The sequence below is a fragment of the Telopea speciosissima genome, chromosome 5 (assembly GCF_018873765.1).
Source record: "Telopea speciosissima isolate NSW1024214 ecotype Mountain lineage chromosome 5, Tspe_v1, whole genome shotgun sequence".
NCBI classification, from domain to species: domain Eukaryota; kingdom Viridiplantae; phylum Streptophyta; class Magnoliopsida; order Proteales; family Proteaceae; genus Telopea; species Telopea speciosissima.
Window position 1 is genome coordinate 19,473,626 of NC_057920.1, and position 24,805 is coordinate 19,498,430.

General features: G+C 40.7%; 1 protein-coding gene across 1 annotated transcript in view; it reads left to right on the forward strand.

Annotated features, from left to right (window-relative positions):
• The window catches only part of LOC122660890 (presequence protease 1, chloroplastic/mitochondrial-like), a 58,571-nt gene extending 41,891 nt beyond the window's left edge, over positions 1-16,680 (forward strand). Inside the window, exons 8-20 of the mRNA XM_043856144.1 lie at positions 1,187-1,277; positions 9,455-9,975; positions 10,076-10,240; positions 10,341-10,559; positions 10,652-10,779; positions 11,024-11,213; positions 13,525-13,608; positions 13,691-13,788; positions 14,611-14,875; positions 14,959-15,121; positions 15,226-15,406; positions 15,827-15,898; positions 16,295-16,680. Of these exons, the coding sequence (XP_043712079.1) occupies positions 1,187-1,277; positions 9,455-9,975; positions 10,076-10,240; positions 10,341-10,559; positions 10,652-10,779; positions 11,024-11,213; positions 13,525-13,608; positions 13,691-13,788; positions 14,611-14,875; positions 14,959-15,121; positions 15,226-15,406; positions 15,827-15,898; positions 16,295-16,436 (2,319 nt within the window). The 3' untranslated portion in view covers positions 16,437-16,680. The remainder of the gene's footprint in view (positions 1-1,186; positions 1,278-9,454; positions 9,976-10,075; positions 10,241-10,340; positions 10,560-10,651; positions 10,780-11,023; positions 11,214-13,524; positions 13,609-13,690; positions 13,789-14,610; positions 14,876-14,958; positions 15,122-15,225; positions 15,407-15,826; positions 15,899-16,294) is intronic.
• The last annotated feature ends 8,125 nt before the right edge of the window (positions 16,681-24,805 follow it).

A 24,805-nucleotide genomic window follows, 5' to 3' on the forward strand; every position in this document is an offset into this window, starting at 1 on the left:
TTCACAAAGAAGGATATTAACTCCCTTTGATTCTGCCTTTCTGTGGAAGTCAAACAAAGAGAAGCCCAGATATGAATTCTAATCCACTGCTCTATTAGCCACTCTATAAGCAGGTTCTACTGTCCATTTGAATACCTTATTTAGTTCTCTCCCTCCAGATCTTCAAGTAATGGCTCCCAGGTTTACACCTTTCAGAAGAATCAGGATTAGAAAGGGCTCCCAGGTTTTGACCTTTGAAGGGGCTACTGATAAAATGTCATGTTGTATATGTTATTCATCAGCTAGCTACATGTAGTTAGCTTTACTATGTGTTGGTAATCTGTGAAAACTATCTCAATTCTGCTGATAAAAGGAGTGTCAATCTTTATATTTGACTAGGAATAAAAGAAAATTGGATTGGAAATCTTATGCCTAATGGGGAGAACTTTTGATTTCCCGTTTCAACATCCTGAGGATTCATTATTGGGTGTAGCTCTGATAATCTCTTTGATTTTACAAACTTTCCATTGTGGTATACAAGGTTCAAAATTTTGTTTTTAAGGCCATTTAGCCCCTTGCCGAAATCAAAATATTGTGGCAAAAATTCTATGAAGTTTGACAGTTATTTCATCTCAGTTTCTTGCAAAACTGAAATATTTTGCTAATTTTGGCAAAATTTGAAATTCTGGCTCATTGGTGGTGCATTTCACGCCTTTGTTGTCGTGTTGTGCATGTGCCTTCTGGGAATAGCCTATAGTTTCATATGGTATCATGTTTATGCATGATTGCACTAAGGCTGTGTGCGGTTGTGAAGAGAATTGGAGAATGTGTTAAAGTGAAAGGGTGGTGAAGTGAAGTGAAGTGACGTAGAAGACAATGTCACATTTTTCTAGACTGGTGTTTGGTTGTGCTAAGAAAGTGCAAGAATGAGAAAATAGGTGGGAAAGGCACTATTCCAAGACCATAACTTTTATAACAAACAAACAGCCAGAAAACTTTGGGAGAATTGTCTAAAAGTGAACTTTTCACACCCTCCCTCACTCTATGCCATGGACACCCAAAGACAGCCTAAATGTTAGCTTGTTAACAGTGTGTATGACACATTACATGGATACTACACACATATTTCCTGGACTCTTGGCATACATATTAATATGTTTTTTGCTTACAATTTATAGGCTTACATGGGCTTCTATTTTATTTTCAGGATTTTCACCGTAAATATTACCATCCTAGCAATGCCAGGATATGGTTCTATGGAGATGATGATCCGAATGAGCGCCTACGCATCTTAAGCGGTATGTAAGATTCATTGCTTGCTAGAGTGGCTTTCTTGTATTATGGATGTCACATGTTTATGCTCTTTAAATTGCTTTTATCTGTTCTGATTTTTTAGTCGAAAATTGATGTAGATATAGTTAGGTTGAAGCTTTTAGATGAAAATAGTGAGGAATTTGAGATCATTCTTAAAATATAGAACTTTTTTTGGATGAATAAATAATTCATTAACAAAGAAAGGGAATAGTGCCCCAAAGGGGAGAAGAGCTAAATACAAAGGAGAAAAGGAAAAACAAAACAAAAGCAAGCCATTAAAGAGGGGGAGAGGCTGGCTGCAAAATGGACAAGGGAAGACCCCAAAAGACAACAATAAGTCTGTTCCTTGGGGAGTCCGATTCAAACTTGGGGGGTATTGAAGATATCTTAGACCTAACATCAAAGGAGATGGCCGTCCAAATCTTATCGAAGGATCTAGAGTTGGAGGTCTATATATGGAGATTACGCTCCATCCAAAAAAGGTTTATAGCAGCACTGAAGACAAGTTTGCCAACAATGTCACAAATAGAATTCCCAACAAAGGTCATGTCGATCCAAATCCATTCTCTTGGCAACAAGAGAATTCTTCGAGAACTTGGCCAGCATTTCTTCAAAACACCTTTCCAGACAAAAGAGGAGAAGGGACATCCAAAGAAAAGATGGTCAACGGTCTTCAATACCATTCCAACATAAGCAATAGGCGGGAGAGACTGGAATTGCCGAGCAAGGAGAAAAGCTTGTGTGGGGAGGCAATTGGAGAGAGCCCTCTATATATAAGAACAAATGAATATTTTACCACACTTTTGATTTTTAGCAATGTTTTAACCATATTAAGATTTATGGAATTTATAGATTTGAGAAAAACTCAAGCATTAGGAAGTTGAAAATTTCAGCTACCACAAAAATCCAGTTTTGTTATTGAAATGGGGTGGGATTGACTTTTTATCCTTTTGGAATTTTATTTTTTAACTATTTTTATTGGATTCAAATAGGGGGAGGGTATTTATTTATTTATGAATAATATCTTAAGTAAATGAAACAGTTACTTCAATGTTATTTGGCATAAATAAGGGCCGAACCTGGGTTGATACCACTAAGGCTGTTGCCTAGGCCTCCAAACATCCACGTGGATGCCTAGATGGCGCCTTGACAACTATGTTCTTAAATAGGCCCTTCTTGAAGTTTTAAGGCAAAATTCTGCTGTTTGGGCTTGAAACAACCATTTCTTTCTTTTTGACGAAATAGACCCAATTTTGCTGCAACATTTCACTTTCGGCAGAGGTGAAATCCGAAATTTGAACCTTGTGTACGATTACTGTGTTGCAATACCAATGTTTGGGAGTCAAAAGAATAATTGTAAAGTTCGACACTCTCAAATGCTTCCTTTTGAGGCTTGAGCAAGCCTTTGTATTCAAGTCAAGAGATTAGATGTCTCTGGACCATGGATTTAAGAAGGATTATTGCATTTTGCACTTAGTTCTCCTCCATGTTTTTATAGGGGATATTTAACTGTGAAGTTTATTTTAAAGCCCACATAAATCTCCACTAAGGTGGCTTCCAGTGACGAATGTTTTGCATCTTTTGCATTCAACCACTGCATCTCTCTCAATCTACAGAACAAACAACAAATCAGTTGCCTTTTTATTTATTCTCTTCTTGATGTTTCACTTTCTGATTTAGCGCTTCTTGGAATGCAATGGGTTATTTAATGCAGCCTATCTGAGCTTCTCCTTAGCATGCTAGTGAAAGCCTTTCGATCCAACATCCTTGGAACCTATTCACCTATTCTTTTTGCCCTATGTTTGAATGATGGAAGGAAAGAAAGCAACAGATATAAAACAGAATAGCAATACCATTGAGAGGATCTTAGTGCAGGATGGATTGTGATGTCCTGTGGGCATGGACCTCAATATTTAAGGTTGGAAAATTTAGAGTTTATTCATGAGATTCAGGGCTGAAATTAGGGTCATACAACGATGTTATCTAGAGAAAATCTTTTTAAGTGGAATTCTTGGATCAGGTTGCAGGGAATTTTAAAGTATGTGGGGATTGTAGATTTGACACTTCTGCTAAAATGGTTGAAGAAGAACTAATTCAAAATCAGGATTTGCAGTAAGGCAATCTAATGTAGAGGAGATCTCGGACGAGTTTCTGATCGTCTGGACCGGCAGAAGGCCATGTGGTCCGATAAAAAATACTGATTTTCCAGCGTCAATGCCAAGACCATAACTTTTGACTCAGATTGAGTTACGTGAGCCATAACCCCAATTCGGAATTGGTAGCTAGATTTTGGGGCTGGCGAAGATTTTCTAAATTCGACTGTTTAAGGGGTTTTGGGGCCTGCAAAGTTTGGTGCGCAATTTATGGTTTTCATAGCTTCCTTTTTCTACGCTTTTGCCCTTGTAAGCAGACCTACCTATATACATCTGCTTTGAGATTTCTGCAAGATTAACTTCCATTTATTGAAATAGCTTTGTATTTGTTCTTCTTTCTCATTGGAACTAGGGTTTCACTTACCTTTTGGATTCGAGGGTTCGTCAGTGCTAGAACAACATCTAGCACACCATACTTCCGGTTGCGTCACAATCTCCGCAAAACTCTACTGAACTTGATATGGATCACTTTGCATGTTTGGTAGGGCTTATCGGAAACAGGAAATCAAGTTAGAATTTTTTTCTTGGTATTTCAGAATTTTTAATAAAAGAAAAATACAAAATGTATGATGTCTACTAGACTTCACTATAATATTGATTAATTTCACAAAGAAGGATGTTAACTCCCTTTGATTCTGCCTTTCTGTGGAAGTCAAACAAAGAGAAGCCCAGATATGAATTCTAATCCACTGCTCTATTAGCCACTCTATAAGCAGGTTCAACTGTCCATTTGAATACCTTATTTAGTTCTCTCCCTCCAGATCTTCAAGTAATGGCTCCCAGGTTTAGACCTTTCAGAAGAATCAGGATTAGAAAGGGCTCCCAGGTTTTGACCTTTGAAGGGGCTACTGATAAAATGTCATGTTGTATATGTTATTCATCAGCTAGCTACATGTAGTTAGCTTTACTATGTGTTGGTAATCTGTGAAAACTATCTCAATTCTGCTGATAAAAGGAGTGTCAATCTTTATATTTGACTAGGAATAAAAGAAAATTGGATTGGAAATCTTATGCCTAATGGGGAGAACTTTTGATTTCCCGTTTCAACATCCTGAGGATTCATTATTGGGTGTAGCTCTGATAATCTCTTTGATTTTCAAACTTTCGATTGTGGTATACAAGGTTCAAAATTTTGTTTTTAAGGCCATTTAGAACCTTGCCGAAATCAAAATATTGTGGCAAAAATTCTATGAAGTTTGACAGTTATTTCATCTCAGTTTCTTGCAAAACTGAAATATTTTGCTAATTTGGGCAAAATTTGAAATTTTGGCTCATTGGTGGTGCATTTCACGCCTTTGTTGTCGTGTTGTGCATGTGCCTGTTGGGAATAGCCTATAGTTTCATATGGTATCATGTTTATGCATGATTGCACTAAGGCTGTGTGCGATTGTGAAGAGAATTGGAGAATGTGTTAAAGTGAAAGGGTGGTGAAGTGAAGTGAAGTGAAGTAGAAGACAATATCACATTTTTCTAGACTGATGTTTGGTTGTGCTAAGAAAGTGCAAGAATGAGAAAGTAGGTGGGAAAGGCACTATTCTAAGACCATAACTTTTATAACAAACAAACAGCCAGAAAACTTTGGGAGAATTGTCTAAAAGTGAACTTTTCACACCCTCCCTCACTCTATGGACACCCAAAGACAGCCTAAATGTTAGCTTGTTAACAGTGTGTATGACACATTACATGGATACTACACACATATTTCCTGGACTCTTTGCATACATATTAATATGTTTTTTGCTTACAATTTATAGGCTTACATGGGCTTCTATTTTATTTTCAGGATTTTCACCGTAAATATTACCATCCTAGCAATGCCAGGATATGGTTCTATGGAGATGATGATCCGAATGAGCGCCTACGCATCTTAAGCGGTATGTAAGATTCATTGCTTGCTAGAGTGGCTTTCTTGTATTATGGATGTCACATGTTTATGCTCATTAAATTGCTTTTATCTGTTCTGATTTTTTAGTTGAAAATTGATGTAGATATAGTTAGGTTGAAGCTTTTAGATGAAAGTAGTGAGGAATTTGAGATCATTCTTAAAATATATAACTTTTTTTGGATGAATAAATAATTCATTAACAAAGAAAGGGAATAGTGGCCCAAAGGGGAGAAGAGCTAAATACAAAGGAGAAAAGGAAAAACAAGACAAAAGCAAGCCATTAAAGAGGGGGAGAGGCTGGCTGCAAAATGGACAAGGGAAGACCCCAAAAGACAACAATAAGTCTGTTCCTTGGGAGTCCGATTCAAACTTGGGGGTATTGAAGATATCTTGGACCTAACATCAAAGGAGATGGTCGTCCAAATCTTATCGAAGGATCTAGAGTTGGAGGTCCATATATGGAGATTACGCTCCATCCAAAAAGGTTTATAGCAAGCATGAAGACAAGTTTGCCAACAATGTCACAAATAGAATTCCCAACAAAGGTCATGTCGATCCAAATCCATTCTCTTGGCAACAAGAGAATTCTTCGAGAACTTGGCCAGCATTTCTTCAAAACACCTTTCCCAGACAAAAGAGGAGAAGGGACATCCAAAGAAAAGATGGTCAACGGTCTTCAATACCATTCCAACATAAGCAATAGGCGGAGAGCTGGATGGAATTGCCGAGCAAGGAGAAAAGCTTGTGTGGGGAGGCAATTGGAGAGAGCCCTCTATATAGTGAAGTTGTGCCTAGGGGTGCGGCCTTTAAACCAGACAATCTTGCACCAAGGAGATAAGTGACCTCGGGTACGAACGAAGTCCCAAGCAGAGGTGGAGTTGAAGATGCTGTTCGAGCCAAATTACTCAGTCTCCCCTACCACCAGGACAGGGGGGGTAAGGAGGTCCAGTTGTCAGCTAATGCCGGGGAGGAAGTGGTTGGGGGAGCCCAATCACCATGAATGATAATGGAAGCCACCGGAGCACTCCACGAGGGTGCCATTTGTCTAGCCAAAGTGAGGGAAAGACTCCGTCATCAATCTTGGAACAAATGTCAGCAAAAGAGCAATGGGCATTAGCTTCAAGATTTTGTACCAGACCCAACAAGCTTCAGAATTGGGAGATATTGTCCAAAGAGATTCTTTACGGAGAAGTCCAAAGTAAACCTCGTCTTCTCTAGCCACAATTTTCAAATTCAACTTAAGAATACCTGCAGAGTTAACTTCTTTAATCCTTCTCAAACCAAGACATCCCTCTTATTTAGGAAGGCAAACAGTGGCCCAACACATTGGGTGGAGGAATTTGGTAGTTTCTGCTCCCTTATAGGCAAAGGAAGGAAGGGTTAACTCCTTCCAGGAGCTTTGTTGGCTTTGTGGAAAAGAACTGCTGCAAGGATCTCATTATCGGAGGGGATAGCTTGTAAGTCACTTCTGAGATGGATGGGGATTAACTTGTTGAGGAGCCCCTCAGGGATGGGATCAGAGGGGGAGAGAGTGGTATCTTAGTGAAATATGATACTGCCTCTGACTTTATAGCTTCAGCACTATGGAAGGGAGATCCATCTCTAGCAATGAACGTGAGAATGGAATTAACAATAGAACGAGCCTTAAAGGATCTGTGGAAGTAAGCAGAATTGGAATCTCCTAGCTCCAACCCATTTGATCCTTGGATTTTTGTCTAAGAAAGCTTTCTTCTTGGGAAATAAGGGAGATGAGTTCAAGAGGTTGCTTTTTCCTCCTCAGCCAAATATAGAACTTAAATAGAGAACTGGTGGCATATATATATATATATACATTATACATACACACACACACACCAAAGAGATCAGCATGTCAAAGCAGGGCAGACACATGGTGGCATGGTCATTATGAGGAAGAAATTACCTGGTTTTCCACTGTTCACCACCGCTTATGGCTGGAAGTTTAGAGGTCAGACTTCCTTTTACTGAGACACAGAAAAAACCTCAACTTTGGGGCTCCTTGTGCAATTTTCAACTTTTAAATGCTGGGGTTTTTCTCCATTCTAAAAATTCCTTAAATCTTAATATGATAAAATATTGCTAAAAACCAAAAGAGCAGTAAAATATTTATTTGTTTTGATGTCTAAAAATTTATTTCTATTCAAAGCGATTTTAAACAGCATTTGTGCACACCAAATTAAGTTTGACCGGAATATACAAAGCTTTCAAACAAATCCAAGATTGCTTAAATCTGATTTATATTGAAGGAGTTATGTTCTGATCAAACCTTACTCGATACCATGTCCAAGAATAATATACACTATCAAACTTGGGTCAAAACCACAAGTATTATTTCGAGTGTTCTCTATGTGAAACTAATGCATTGATTGGGTTCTAAATGTCAAAATAGGCAGCACAACATGAATCAGTGCAAATTTTTGTTTTTCTTTTTTCTGGGCCTCTAAACCAAGGTTTCGAGTTGGCTTGGAGAAAGTACTAGGTTTCGACCGAGATATATGGTCAAAACCTGGGAAATATCGGTTTCTGGCTGGTCGAAACTAGTGTTGGCACCGAGTTCTTGAGATTGAAGCTTGTTCAATTTCTATTTTTTTTGGGTTTTTTGTTATGTATTTGGTTACATGGCATATTTAAATGGTAGGATGTTACTGTTTAATTAAGTGTTGGACATGAGTGGGATCTCTCTCCGGTGAAGTTAGTTTTTCTTAGAATCTTGGCAATTGATGAGGTAAGCTAGGCTGAAACCAAACACTAGCAAACCTAAACAAACCAGAATCACAGTGAACCAGTAAACTATGAATATGGCAGAAACTAAATAAGATTAGAACTTTCAAACCACATATCCGATGGGGTGGAACTAACATAGACGAAAGGTCCTAATGAGGGTGAGTGTGTCGTTAAATTATCAAAGCAAAGTGATGTTTAGATTAGGAGAAACACACATGGACAGAAATAGAAAGTAGGAAGAAATCAGAAAATAGAAAGTAAAAAGAACTAACATAACTCTTAATCTACCAGTCGGATGGGCATCAAACTTGGGTCGAATGGAGTAGATAGGGTAGGGATTAGCATTGTCAAAACTCAACCCAATTTGATGGTTAGATACTCAGAAAACGGAGTCTAAACTTCAGACATATGTGCTGTAAAATACTCCAAAGCAGACCTGAAACAGTGTAAAGAATTAATAGAAGAGAGGAGATTATGAAAGAAACATTAAAGGATCATCAACACAGAAAAGAAGTTTAGAAATCACCCTAGAAGAGTCCATGATAGAGAGAAAAAAACTGCTGGAATACCTACAGAACAGTAATGGAAGAATGAGAATTGAAAGGAAGAAGGAAAGAAGGGGATATGAACAAAGGCTTCACCACTGTGGGGCTTCACTACCCTTCCTACGAGGCTTCCCCACTTTTGCTGCAACTGAATCACCACAGTGCACAATTACACAGTTCTTTTTATCGAAACATCCAAATCATGGCCTAGCTGCCCCTTGCTTTTTATTTATAATAACCAATGGACTAATGAAGTCACCTATGCGTGGGGAACTACTTGGCTGCCAAGAAAGCTTTAGAATGGAAACCTTCTAGAGAGGATCCATTGCTAGTACATTGAAAATAGAAAGCAATAAAAATAGAAACTTCTACTTAGTATAGCTTAACCACTAAGTAGCTTATTAAATGAAATTAGAAACTAAATATTGAGTTACTACTAAAGGATCCTTTGCAGCTCTAAGTCTCCAACCCACGCAAGCTGGCTTCATGGGGCCCACACAATCTTGTAATTCTTCTAAATGCTGTGCTGGACATATCTCCAAAGAACCTTCTATAAAATGTGCTGAGTTGTAGGCCATGTGGGGGCAGAACGTGGGCTTATTGTAAACAAAATTTGGGCTTTAGATGGGCCTGGGTATAACTTAAACCGATGGGCAGAAAGAAAAGGCTTGGCTGGGCTTGTTATAACTTAAACCAGTGAAACTTGTTGGGCTGGCCTCGCACTGCATCAGTAATACTTGAAGTTTTCTTCCTTCAACCATTTAGCTTTTCCATACTACTCCATTCAGTTTTCAATCCTTTTTGGTAATTCCTACTATCTTTCTTTTGATTTTCAGAATATCTAGATTCGTTTGATGCGAACCTAGCTTCGGAAGCATCGAAGGTTGAATCGCAGAAACTCTTCTCAGAACCAGTTAGGATTGTTGAGAAATATCCAGCAGGTGAAGGTAGTGATTTGAAGAAGAAACACATGGTATGCCTAAACTGGCTGCTATCTGATAAGCCCTTGGGCTTGGAAACTGAGCTCGCCCTTGGATTCTTGGATCATCTTATGTTGGGAACTCCTGCGGCTCCTTTGAGAAGAATTCTACTTGAAAGTGGCTTGGGAGATGCCATTGTTGGTGGAGGGGTTGAAGATGAGCTCCTCCAGCCCCAATTTAGTATTGGTTTGAAAGGTGTTTCTGAAGAGGACATTCAAAAGGTAGAAGAACTGGTAATGAATACTCTTAAAAAGTTGGCAGATGAAGGTTTTGATCCAGAAGCTGTGGAGGCATCCATGAATACAATTGAGTTCTCTCTCAGGGAGAACAACACTGGTTCTTTTCCTCGAGGGTTGTCTTTGATGCTTCGTTCTTTAGTAAGTGCTTTAATTTCTGTTCTTAATTGATTAGCTGGCTAAAATGTTTCATGGATACAATGTTGTATTTAGAATTCTTACTTGCTTTCTATCCGTGTAGGGGAAGTGGATATATGATATGGATCCCTTTGAGCCTTTAAAATATGAGAAGCCCCTACAGTCTTTAAAAGCAAAGCTTGCTGAAGTAGGGTCCAAGGCTGTTTTCTCTCCATTAATAGAGAAATTTATCTTGAACAACCCTCATCGTGTTACTGTAGAAATGCAGGTGATTGTTGCAATCTAAGAGCCAAAATTTACTATTATGGTGTGCGCACCTCTGTTTAACTGTCCTCTTACAAAATAGTGTTTTTTCTTTTATGTGCCAGCCTGATCCAGAGAAGGCTTCTCGTGATGAAGCAGCTGAGAGAGAAATCCTAGAGAAAGTTAAAGCAAGTATGACAGAGGAAGATCTTGCTGAGCTAGCACGTGCAACCCATGAACTTCGACTGAAACAGGAAACTCCGGACCCACCAGAGGTTTTAAGAAGTGTTCCTTGCCTCTCTCTTCATGATATCCCTAAAAAACCTATACATGTACCTACAGAGGTGATTAAAATCCTTTCCTGTTTGTGTAATTGAATTGCTTACATTCCCGTTTTAGGTGGGCCACCTTACTAATGATGCTTACTTCATTATAGATTGGGGAGATTGGTGGAGTAAAAGTTTTACAGCATGACCTTTTCACAAATGATGTTCTTTACACAGAAGTTGTCTTCAATATGAGTTCATTGAAGCAAGAGCTGCTTCCATTGGTACCATTATTTTGGTAAGTGAATATTTTGTATAGGAAAGATAATGTCTTGTTACTCCTCGTCTTCCTGTCACTCTAATATTTCAATGCAAAGAACCAAAGATGAACAAAACCATGACATTCCCAGTAGTAGCAAAAATCAATGGTTTGATTCTTCTGTCTTTACTGGAAAACGTACAGTGATCAACATTTCTCTTTTTATGGTGCAAAGTTAAATGGTTAAGAAATTTTTAAAAACTCAAAAAGGATTTGATGACAGCCAGTCATTGCTGGAGATGGGTACAAAAGATATGGACTTTGTGCAACTTAATCAGTTAATTGGAAGGAAGACAGGAGGAATATCAGTTTATCCCCTTACATCTTCTAAGCGGGGCAGTGAGGATCCATGTAGCCATATAATTGTTCGTGGCAAAGCCATGGCAGGACGGGCTGAGGACCTATTTAACCTGGTATGTTTGTTCTCCTTAATCTTATCATGCAACAAGTTGTGCTTATACTTAATTGTGCCATTTTGAACTTGGTGGATGGAATGAGTTTCAAAAAATCTTGCAAATGATTTTTGAATTTTGTCCAGTTTATTTTCTTTGGATACATAATCCCTTCCACTGAGGGAGGGTGTATTAGATGTGAATTCACTCATCCTTTCCATTTTAGGATCTTCTTTCTTATCTCAATAATTTATTTTACTCCAATCCTTCATTGGGTGTATTATCTGCCTTATGCATGCATTTGTAGAGGATGAACCTTTCAGAATATTTGTACATCTCCCTTTGTTTGTTTCTTTCTTCAGATGGTATCTACACCTTTAGTGGAGGGGATCGGCATTTGTCATTGGTTGGTTATGGAAGCAATTTGATTGCCCTTGAGGCTTTTGAATTTCATCAGGCATGTCTGTAACCAGGTGCCTCTAGGCTTTGTTTGGTTGTAAGGGAAATGTAAATTTTTTTTTTAAAGTGAAATTTATTTCCCAGGGGAAATAATATTGGGTGTTTGGGAAATATATTTTACATGGAAAATAAATTTCACTTGTAGGTTAACCTTCCTCGTTTTATTTCCCGACTAAAACGTAAAGTAAAATCAAATCCCGTGACTCTCGACCTCGCAGACTGGTTCATTTTCTTCTCTGCTCGAAGCATGGGCGTAGCGTTATTTGTCTCTCTGCTCGAAAGCTCGGAAGCAGGTACCAGGTTAGATTCTGTTTCTGCTAGAAACTCTGATGATTGAATCCAAATGAAGACCAATCGATCGGCAACTAAGCCTAGAAAAGCCCTAGATGATATCCTATTGATCAAAATGTAAAACCCAGTTCTCAACCTTTTTTGAAATAGGATATCCAGTCCGATTTCACCTTACAATATCTCTTCACTGGCGTCTTCTCCATTGCTGCAAAATGAGAGAATAACAACAATAGTGGTGTGTCCAACTCCAAAAATCTCCACCTGTTGGTAGATATAACAATGTTCACTTACAGAGAAAAGTGACTGGTCAAATTGGGAGAAACTACTTGCAGCGATTCCAGTCTAGGGTTTCAAAAAATGTTCTCCTTCTGCTGGAGCTATGCAGAAGCTTTCTTGGCTGTTCACATTGGAGCAGCAGATTTGAAGTGTTCCTTTAATGGTCAAGAATTCAGATTATTCTGCTTCTCCTTGTTCTTTGCCTAGGTTGGGAAGTTTTGCTATTCTATAGCTGGGGCTTCCATCTCTGCTTTGTTAAATTAATTTCACTTCACTTTCTTTACAACCAGATAACTCGAAAGTGGTAAAAAATTCCCTTCACTTCCCTTTCCCACTTCCTTTGCAACCAAACAGAGCCCTAGTGAATACCTAAATGCCATGTAGGGCTAGGGCAACAAATGATTATAGCTACTGACCTAGTCAAGCAAATGGGGGTAAGGCAAAGACTTTGTATAGGGATATGTCTTCCTTTATGATGAGGTTACCTTGCTCTCTTTTGGTTTGATTGTTAGATCCTTTACTCCTTGTTTTGTCTCTATTCTTTCTTTTCCTATTAAAATTTTGTATTTATTAATAAATAAATAATTTCTCCTTTCAGGGAAATCTAGTCCGTCTTTCTTTCTGTTGTGAAATAAGAGAAATGTTTTTTTCTTCTTCTTTTTTTTTTAGTAGGAGAAATTAACTCATGTTAAATAGACATGTAGATCCATTATGTTGGGTCCTATTATTTATTACTTAGGAGATCTCAATACCACATCAATGAGTTGCATTGATATAGCTTGCTGCTTTAATGAAAATAGACTGCCAGAATCCATACACCATGTTTCTTCAAATTGTTGAAATATTTAGAACTGTTTAGAATTATAGGTTTGGCTTAGTTTTACTGTTTAAGCTGCCACTGAAGGAAACTATCTTTAGGAACAACAGCATTGTCAATTTGGTTTTATTGCATTTGTTAGGCAGCCACTTATTCTGGTGCATGGTTAGCTCAGTTGCTAGTTAGGTGGTCTATTGCAGAGTTGTTCCCTCCAATCCAACCCCCCCCCCCCCCTCTGACCCTAAAGAAAAAAAAGGGCCACCTAAGAAATAAAAAAGAAAAGGAATTGAAAATTCAGTAGACTCTATTGGAAATTATTAAGTATCTATCTCATCCACTTGAATTACAGTTTTAGTAAATTCCTTACCAACTTGAGTTTGAAGTTTTGGTTTATTTCTTTGTATCTTTGTTCTTTGGGTTTGGAGTTAACTAAGCACTTGACATGTATTATGTCTTGAATAAAGGTCTGATATTTATTGGTTGTTTTAGGTTAACTGCATTCTTCAAGATGTTCAGTTCACTGACCAGCAGCGTTTTAAGCAATTTGTTTGCCAAAGCAAAGCTAGAATGGAGGTACCAATTGATACATAAAGCTGATTACTAGGGGTTATACATTTATTCCAGTTCTTTACTTTTGTATTGAAATTATTTCCAGAATCGGTTAAGAGGCAGTGGTCATGGAATAGCTGCTGCAAGAATGGATGCAAAGTTAAATGTAGCAGGATGGGTTGCTGAACAAATGGGTGGCATTAGGTGGGGTATTTTGATTGTTTTGAAATTGTCTTAGATCCTACTTTTCGTTTATTTGCTACTACTATTCCAAATTTCTTATTTGCTTTAATGCTTCTGGATGAATTTGGGAAATATTATTCAGCAAAGGCCACGTGATTGAGATCAGATCCTCTGCAATGCAATCGAGCAGGGATAGTACTAGCCCAACCATGTGAAAAAAAGGGGTGTGTGTGTGTGGAATATGAGGCTCCTATTGGTGTAAGAAGCCAGAATTATTTTACTGAAATACAATACATAATTTTGGTAAATTACTTCCATTTTAAATTTCTGGATATTTTTCAGAAAAAATAGTGGCATCTTTGTCCATGATACAGCTGCCATCCATTGAGAACATCAACCCCATCATATGACTAATTTTTTTTCCTCAATCAACCATGCCTAATTATGCTTCTTTGTCATGTGCAATCCAAAAGACAAACTGCAAAGAAATACATAACATATTTTAGAAATACAAATTGCTTTTCCAGATTTATTTTTTCTGTTGAAACAAATTGTAGCCATTGGTGTTTTGGGTTTTCAGTGATAATCATTACATGCTGTATCATAAAGGATTCCAACTCTATATGATCTTAGATTGATGTTCAATTACAGAAGTTTCCTTGTAATGAGATAGCACCCAACGAAAAAAAAAGAACAAGTTTTTTTGTTTTCACATGTTCAAATAGTCAACCTAATTTACTTACACCTCTCTCCTGCAGAAAACTTGTTTTTTTTTTTTTTTGCATGCCTCTTTGTACAAGATTTAAAGTTTGAACTAATTATTGCCTTATCTATTTTTTCTAGTTACTTGGAATTTCTACGGACCCTTGAAGAAAAAGTTGATCAGGACTGGAATGGAATTTCATCGTCTCTTGAGGAGATACGCATATCCTTGCTTTCAAGGCAGGATTGCCTGGTTAATATGACTGGAGATGGGAAAATTCTGACAAACTCGGAGAAATTTTTGAGTAAATTTGTTGATTTGCTTCCAGTCAAGCAACCAAGCAAAACTAATTCTTGGGATGCTCGACTTTCTCCAGTAAATGAAGCAATTGTAGTTCCTACTCAGGTGAGATAAATATCTTTGGTTTACCTCTCTTTTTTAACGCATTTATTTATGTTTTAGTCCATCATGTTCTGTCACTTGCACAGGTTAACTACGTTGGGAAAGCGGCAAATATATATGAGACAGGTTATCAGCTCAGTGGTAGTGCATATGTCATTTCCAAATACATTGGCAATACATGGTTGTGGGACCGTGTCCGGGTTAGTGGTGGTGCATATGGAGGGTTCTGCGATTTTGACACTCACTCAGGTTCAAATGTTCAATTTTGTCATATTTTCCAGTGGGGTTACTCACTTTGGTAGAAACCTAGAATATGATCTTATGGAACTAACTGATTTTTGATCTCTACATAGGGGTGTTCTCATACCTTTCTTATCGTGATCCCAATTTATTAAAAACACTTGGTGTATATGATGGAACTGTTGACTTCCTACGAGAGTTAGAGATGGATGATGATACTCTTACAAAAGCAATTATTGGAACCATCGGGGATGTGGATTCTTATCAGCTTCCTGATGCCAAAGGTTATAGCAGGTAAGAATGACTTCTAATCAGAAAGATACAGACAAGCTCCTCCCTTCCTCCCCCCTAACTCTTCTGGGATTCTGTACTTGGGCTGCATCGCTATCTTTGCTTGAAGTATAGATGCTTAATATTGTACAAGTAGCATTCAGTAGCTAAAATCTCCCCAGTGGTGATGGGATTCGTCTAACTTTTAGTTCCTTTCTGGTATGGGAAACAAGAGAAAATGATTGAAAGTAAGGTCTCCATGTATAAGTTTCTTATTCACTTTCTACTGTAATCAGTCCATATGTACTTCCTTCTTTAATTAAATTACAGTGAGAAACAAGTATTATCAATAAGTGCAATGTTTCCTTGATGACACATCTCTTTCTTCTTCATCTTTTTAAAATTTCATGCTCCTAACTTAACAAACTCAATCTTGTATTTCAGTTTGTTGCGCTACTTATTGGGTGTCACAGAAGAAGAAAGGCAGCAAAGACGTGAAGAGATACTATCAACAAGGTAAAAAGTGTGGTTAATCCCTTTTGACATTAGGTTGATTTGGTGATTACATCTAGGCAAAGGGAGCCTGATGTCATGGTGACTGATTGTTCTACCATCTTCTGGGATGCCCTAGACTCACGCTCAGCAAGTGTACTTTTGCAATGAAACTTTTGCTTGTTTATTTAGTTGAAATCATTGATAGAATAGATAGAGACTTTGTTGTCATTCTCAATGCTGTTATGGGACTACTGTCTGAGTGGTGTGTCCATGTCTACCAGTAGTTGCCAGAGCCATGAGCCCATGGTGCTATAAAAGTATTTCCTTCGTATAGGATTAAATCCATATGTTAAATATATGTGCTTCAGTCACTTTCAATCTTCTCTGATTTTGACAAATTGACCTTTCTTTGTGCAGTTTGAAGGACTTCAAGGATTTTGCTGATGCTATAGAAGCTGTAAAAGAGAAAGGTGTTGTGGTGGCAGTGGCATCCCCAGATGATGTTGCTGCAGCAAATGAAGAGCGAAATAATTTCTTTGAGGTGAAGAAAGCTCTGTAAAGCAATACCCACTGCACATGCATGCCTAGCTCATGAAGCTGTGTGAGCAACCACATCTGATACATATTCTTTATAATTGATTTACACATCCCTTGTCTTATGCATAATGTTTTGCTAGTATTGTTTAGTTACATTTTAGCGAGGCCCCCCCTTCCCCTCCGCCACTATTAGAGGACTGATTTCCTTGTTGTCAAAGTGATATAAGCAACCTAGAAGTGAAATCTCTACACCCATTGCACAAGGTCTAGGATTTTCTCCTCTTTCTTGGCCTGGTGGTGGAAGCAAAATGGAACTTGAGTTTTTGTTTTTTGGTTTTTATTTGGGTTGGGGAGGGGAGAGGGGGGGGGGGAATGTGGTCAACCCATTCAAGTGGGGAAACATAAGAGTATCATTCGTTTTAAATTTTTATTTCTTTGTTTTGGAGGGTTGGGGGAGAGATGTTAATGAGGGGCAACAGAGACCCTATTTCTTTTTTCTCTTTGTAACTCTACTTTAATCCAAGTCCGAGTCTTTCTATCTTATCGAGTAGAACTACCTTGTTTAATAGAACTACATGGATGTTCATCAAAAAAAAAAAAAAAAAAAAAAAAAAAATAGAACTACATGGATAAAAAGAAAGAGAAGGGGAAAATAAAAGAATTACCTACATGGCCCATTTTTTTAAAGGGAATGAGTTTTTTGAGAGGAGAGAGAGACACATGGGAGTGCTGTTGTAGGTCACACTCTGGGACAGAGTTCTTTTTCCCTTTTTTAAAAGAAAAAAGAAAAAAAAGAAAAACAACTGATATGATGGAAAATGTTATCAATGGATTGGCAGAAATATTACAAAGTGATGTGGGTAATTATCCACTGCCAATTGGTACGTGCCATGTGGCATGCCCACTAAGGAATATATAAATACGACAACGCACACAATCGGGTCTCTCCTCCAAAGAAAGAAAGTGAATCCAATCTAATATCAATCACAATTGGTAACGTATCATATTCCTATTATGATTGCTATGTATCTCGAAGAAAATGGAAACTCTAAGGATCCTATTCCTATTAGAACTAGGATCTACTACACAAGCAATGACATCCCCTAAACCTTATAAATACCAAGCTCCAGGCAAGAGGTAATCAATTTGAGAGCTATTCTTCCATTCCCCTTAAAGCATTCTGACTTGATCGTAGGAGAGTTTCCCTTGGAGACTCACTTCGGGATCTAACTTTTTCTGTTTCAAGTCTTTGAATCGTTCGTGAAGAAAGATATTGTTTTTATCGGAAATAGTTGGCGCCGTTAGTGGGAACGAAGAGTATCCTTCATGAACGTTCACCATGTTGAATACTTGAAACATCATGCGAACGGTTTCTACAGAGCAACAACAAGAAGGACACCTGGCCCAGTTGACTAGTAACGTCTTCACCTCATTTTGGAGGATGAGTAATAGCAAGCTCACCAGAGTCATGGATCTCGAAGCCACAATCGACAAGAAAACATACCAGTGGAACCATAGGCCTATGTTATTGCCGCCCAACTCGCTAATTCGCAGCAACAAATAAAACAATAGATGCAGTAGATGATAGATCTTGGGCGACAGACGGTTGCTGGGGCCAATCCCCCTCCTCCACCACCAGTTCAAGTGGCGGTAAGGAGTCGATCGCCTTCCCCAGATCACAGTGCCAACCACAGTAACTCCGGTGATCAGCATGGACGAATGAAAACCAAAGCTACTTCAACTACCCAAAAAGCGGAATCCTAGATGACAAAGGGCGAACTAGCCATGAACGAGCGGGTGTGAGAGCTACATGATCAGATGTAAGAAGTACTAAATAATCATGCCACCGGCCATGATTTCACTTTTACCATCGATACGGTTTTTACTGATGAGATCAAGGCAAAGCGATTACCCAAGGGGTTCAATTTGCCAACCTTAGACCATTATGATGGAACACTAGACCCTGAGGATCATCTAGAGAGTTTCAAATCTGTGATGCTTTTCCAGGGAGCATCAGATGCCATTATATGCAGAACATGCCCCTCAACTTTGAAAGGAGCTACTCGGCTTTGGTTTTTTCGATTAAAGCCAAAATCCGTCTCCAACTTCATGGAGCTCAGAACAGCTTTTGTGGTCCACTTCATGAGTAGCAGGGTCCATAGAAAGACTGCTGCAAACCTCATGGCTATCAGGCAGCGCCCCGATGAAACTATCTGAGCTTTCCTTACACGATTCAACAAGGAAGCCTTGGAAGTTAGGGATCTAGACCCTATGCTGAAATTCCAAGCTCTGCACAGCGGTGTTCGAGACGTCAAGCTAAGAGAATCCTTAGCAAAAAAGAGAAGCCCTGACATGTATGACCTCATTGCTCGTTGTGAGAAGTACATTAATGTGGCGGAGGTCATGGAGGCAGATCAGGAGCAAGAGAAGAAGCCCGAGAAGAAACACGATTGGGAGGAAAGAGATAGGCGCTATGATAGAAAGAAGAGGAGGGATGATCGAGCAACAGACTCAAGCGAAGTCCCTCCTGAGTAGAACCAACTTATACCCCCTAGTGCATAGCAGAGGTTATGTACTCAACCAACCAAAGGACAAGGAGTATGTGAACTGGCCTCGAAAGATGCAAGCCCCTCTAGAAAAGCATGACAAGCAAAAATACTATAAGTTCTACAAAGACCACGGTCATGATACAGAAGATTGTAGGCAGTTAAAGTAGAAAATTGAGAGGCTAATACAGAGGAGTTGTCTGGGAAGATACCTGAAGAATAAAGAAGAAGCGCTACCAATCCTTGAGACAAGGTCAAAGAAGGTGCTCCTCAAGAAGGACATCAGAAAAAGATGATAGGCAAGATGAAAAGCGAGATCCTCATGCGGCGAACGCACCTACAGGAGAAATAACCACCATCAGCAGTGGACCAGGCATGGGAGGAGAGCCTTTTAACTCTAGGAAGGCATACACTCGACAAATATACCACGCTGAATCCAGTAGTGCCAAGCTGTAGTATGCAATTACTTTTACAAAGGAAGATATGGAGGGGATCCAAAGGCCCCACAAGGATGCCATGGTCATCAGTCTATGTTGGAATAGTCACGAGATCATCTCTTGGGTTCACAAGTATTGGAAATCTGGGTCACCCCATGGTTGCCCATGGGAACCCTAGTGTAACCCAATTAGGGTTTGGTATAATTTTTTTTTGCCAAACCCTCCATTTTCTTGTCCCAAGGAAAAAATATTTAATTAGTGAAGAAACAAAATCTAAAAGAAAAAATAAAATAATTAAAATTTTAATCTATAATGGGCCTATAATTATATATTGCATCAAGCCCATTTAAGATTAAACAAATTAATTATTAATTAACAAATCTCATAAATACTCCCACATAACACTAATGCACTAACCCTCTACTAAACAACATCATCGTCATGGAATCTAGGGCATGTATACTAGTACTGCCAAACCCCATTCCATGGTACATGTCCATATTGGAGCGTTTGAGTACGTGATTGGAATCCACAAAACACAATTAAATTCTTTAATCAAATACGTAAGCATAATACGTCATTTTATGTGAAAATATGTTTTGCAAAACCATTTATAAAATGGTATAGGATCTTGATTCTTATCCGACCATCCACAGACTAACTCCCCTAGATGTTCCTCAATCGAGTAGTGGAGACCATGTTGAGTGATTCTTTCACTCCCATAATATTTACATATTCCCAGAACACCGACTTTAATTCTCTTGAACCGCAATCATTGGTGAACCAAAGAATACGTTCACATTATGCAATGACAAGGCCCTCTCAAGTACTGGGTCTCAGTGATGCATGTCTATCCCCAAACCTACATTTGGCAGTAATACATAAGAGAATCGACAAAATAAGATTCTTCGTTAATACACACCCATGTGCGGACTCACATTAGTATCCTGACATCAACATGTCTAGGCATACCCAATGTGTCGACCATATGATAAGGGTTGCCCAGCCTAAACCCACGACGAGACTACCAATTTAAAGTGTAAGTTTATGGACATACATTGCTCAAAAAAGTTTATATCACATGTGATCATAATAAAAAAAAATATATGAAATGTTTAATACATAATAAACCGGGTCGAATCAGATTGAACCGGGTTTGATGGACACATATATCCAACAGTCTAACCATAGCCAATCTCACTGTGCACCGGATATTGGTTGATAACGAGAGCTTGGCTAACATCTTGTATTGTGAAGCGTTCGAGAAGATGGGGCTGAGTATGAGTATGTTAAAGAGGGTTGATTCTCCCTTATATGGGTTCTCAAGAGCTCCAGTACCTGTAGAGGGATCTATTGAGTTACCTGTTACAATAGGAGCATCACCCCTTCAAGCCATCATTATGCTCAACTTTCTAGTGGTGAGTGTCAACTCCACTTATAACGGGATATTAGGCAGGCCTGGCCTAAACACCCTGCAAGCCATAGTTTCCATGCCACATTTGAAGATGAAATTCCCTGTTGAGGAAGGAGTTGGAGAATGTGTAGGAAATCAAGCCGTGTCACGATGCTGCTATGCAATATACCTCCATGGAAGAGAAAACCGTAGGGCGTACTCCACTTTAAACCCTTCTGGGCTAGTTAGTATGAGCCCCACTCCGCTTCCGGAAGAATTAGAGGCCCCATCGACAAAGAGGGTCCAAGCTGCCGTTTGCTCCACCTCCTCTTCCTCCTTTTCTGGCAGGGTGCTTTTGACCACAAAGTCTGCTAATGCTTGGGCTTTGATGAAGGTTCTCGGCCTGTAGTGGATGCCAAATTCGCTCAGATCGACTGTCCAGTTTACCAGCCTTCCAGAGAATTCTGGTTTTTGTAGGATCTTCTTGAGCGGCTGATCAGTTTGCACCAGGATGGTGTGTGCCTGGAAGTATGGGCGGAGCTTTCGGGCGGCCACAATAAGCGCATATGCTACCTTTTCTACTTTTTGGTATCTCGTCTCCGCATCCAACAGCACTCGACTGACATAGTACACCAGCCTCTGGGTCTTCTCTTCTTCATGGACGAGAACTGCGCTTACCGCTACCGGGGACACGGCCAGGTACAATTGTGGCTCCTTTCCTGCTTTTGGCTTTGCTAATATTGGCAGTGACGACAGGTATTTCTTAAGCTGTTGGAATGCTTCTTCGCATTCATCTGTCCACTCGAACCGCTTAGCATGCTTCAAGGTTTTGAAGAAGGGGAGGCATTTGTTAGCCGACTTGGACATGAATCGGCCTAGTGCCGCCACGCGCCCTGTTAACTCTTGCACTTCTTTGGTTGTCCGAGGTGAGGTCATCCCCAGGACCGCCTCGATTTTGGCAGGGTTTGCTTCAATCCCTCGTTTTGATACCATGAACCCTAAGAACTTGCCCGAGATCACCCCAAAGGCGCATTTTGTGGGGTTGAGTTTCATGTGGTACTTCTGTAGCACTTGAAAGGCTTCCTCAAGGTCGAGTACGTGCTTCCCTCGCTCCATGCTTTTTACCAGCATATCATCTGCGTACACCTCCATATTCTGCCCGACCTGATCCTTGAAGATCTTGTTCACCAGCCTTTGATATGTCGCGCCCACATTTTTCAATCCGAACGGCATCACCTTGTAGCAGTATTGGTTTTCATAGGTGCGAAACGCTGTTTTTGGGATATCTGCCTCATACATCTTAATCTGATTGTATCCCGAATAGGCATCCATAAATGACAACAGTTTATGGCCCGCGGTGGCATCTATCAGTTGGTCTATTCTTGGCAGCGGGTAGGTATCTTTTGGGCAGGCTTTATTGAGATCGGTGTAGTCGATGCAAATCCTCCACTTCCTGTTTGCCTTGGGCACCATGACTACATTGGCCAATCACTCGGGGTAAGTGATTTCCTTGATAAATCTGGCCTCCAGTAGCTTGTCGACCTCCTCCTTGATTTTGAGTTGCCGCTCGGGGGCAAAGTTTCTTCCCTTCTGCCGCATGAGTTTTCTAGCCGGATCAACGCTTAATCTATGCTCAATCACACTCTGGGGGATCCCGAGCATGTCTGCCGTGGACCATGCGAAGATGTCTGAGTTTTCTCAGAGAAAATCTATTATCTCTTCTCGCTGGGTGCCTCGAAGGTGCGATCCGATCCTCACCTATTTGGAGTCATCTCCTTTTGTAACATCGACGAGGTTGAGATCTTGGCTGCCTGGCTCTACGTGCTCTCGTCCCTGAGGTCTTCGATGGGCAGCGTTTCTCCAGCCTTCCCTCTTCCTCGTAGTACCGTCGCATAGCAGTTTTGAGACACCTGCTGGTCTCCCTTGCATTCACCGATTCCTTGGCTGGTGGGAAATTTCATCTTTAGGTGGGGCGTTGACACCACTGCCTTCAGCGCGTTGAGCCCCACTCGTCCGAGAATAGCATTGTAAACGGAGGGCATGTCGACCACTGGGAAAGTAACCATAACTGTTGTCTGGTGGTCTCTAGTACCTGCTGTGAGCGGCAATTCGATTGATCCTTCTACGTTTACGGTCGCCCCCATGAAGCCCTACAAGGGGTAATCCACCTTCTTCAGCCTATCCCTGCTTAACTTCATGCGGTCATAGGCCTCTATGAACAGAATGTCAGCCGAACTTCCATTGTCGATGAGAATCCTCTTCACATCAAAGTTTGCAACCCGCATTGTCACCACTAGGGCATCATCGTGCGGGGACTGGATTCCGACCAGGTCATCGTCTGAGAATGAGATGACTTGGCCAGTTTTTGCCTTCTTGCTCGGTACTTCGGTCGTGTGGACCCTTCAAGCGTAGGCCTTTGCTTTCCTGGCCGACTTTGAACTTTCTTCTGCCGCGGGACCTACGTATATGGTAGATATAACCCCTACTGGGGCATTGCGACTCCCTTGGTCGTTCTGCCTGGGACGCTCAGCTGAATCAGGACACCTTCGTTCTTCTCCACGTCTCCTGCCCTGGTCTCTCTCTGTTCAGTAGCCGCGCTGGTCATTCCCGCGGTCTCTTCTGCGATTGTCAAGGCGTTCATGGTTTCGACGATTATGAACATAGCACCCTAGGTAGCCTCTCTGGATTAGGCTCTCAATCTCCCCTTTAAGGTACTGGTAGTCATCAGTGTCGTGCCCGGTTCCATTGTGGAAGCGACAGAACTTGTCGCCATTTTTCTTATTTGGGTTGTTGCCTATCTTTGCCGGCCACTTGATGAACTTCTCATTCTGGATCTGCATCAGGATTTCCGAACGGGGTTGATTGGGAGGAGTATACCGTTCAAAGTGCTTCGGGGGTGTTCTGCTTCGGCATCGCCTCCTCTTCCTGTCATCTTCACGGCCTTGCCTTCCCTCTTGCTCGGTTCTCTTTTTCTCTCTTCTACTGTCCTGGGTATCCATCTTTGCGTCTAGGGTTTCCACCGCCGTCATGTACTCCTCGCATCTGGCCTAGAGTTCCGCCAGATTGCTGGAATTACTCTTACAAAGTTTCCAATTGAGGTCCTTGTCACGGATCCCAGCCAGTAGGGCGGTGTATTCTACCTGGGGATCAAGGTCCTCCACTTCTAGCTTAACTTGGTTGAACCGAGTTAAGTAGGATCTCAGAGTTTTGCCGCTTTTCTGCTTCACCGTGGTGAGGCTTACTGGTGTCTTCTTATAGCTCCGGCTGCTAGTGAAGGCGGAGGCAAAGGCTGTGCTGAGCTGCCAAAACTCATGAATGGAGTTTGGTTCTAGGTGGGTGAACCAAGTTCTGGCGGCCTTCCTCAATGTTGGGGGGAAAACGTGACACATGATCACGTCGGAGGCCCCATAAAAAGCCATAATCGAGTTGAAGCCTTCCATATGCTGAACAGGGTCGGTGCTGCCATCATAATACTCGAACGCCGGCATCTTGAACTCCTTTGGGAAGGGGACAGCCATGATTTTATCCGAGAGTGCTGTCTTCACAGAGAAGACAGGTTTCTCGGGTAATGGCTGCTTCTCGGCCATCTTTTGGATCTGCTCCCGGAGGTCCTTTAATTGTTTGTCCAGATTGTTCTCCGCTGGAGCCTTCCCGCGGCCCTCCCCTGGCTGATGCTTGGACTGGGCCTCGTCCCGATCGACGGCTTTCTTCTTGTCTTTGCTGGCTTGCTTGTCGCGGTTTCCTTGATCTACACGGGCCGAGCCTGAGCTGCTATCCTTGTCATCCCTGGCCGGGCTGTGAGTTCGAGCTGGGATGATAGTATTCCCATGATTGGTGAGGGCCTTCGAGTTTTGCTCAAGGGCCTGAGCTAGCCTCTCGAGCTGCTGTTGCAGGGCCATGAATTGGCCCTGGGTAACCGGCGCCAGCGGATCTGGTGGGGGTATCTGCTTGCTCGTCTGTCCCCGTTGTTGGCTGGTTCTCAGGGTCCCACCTCTGGGAGCTTTCCCACCGCGAT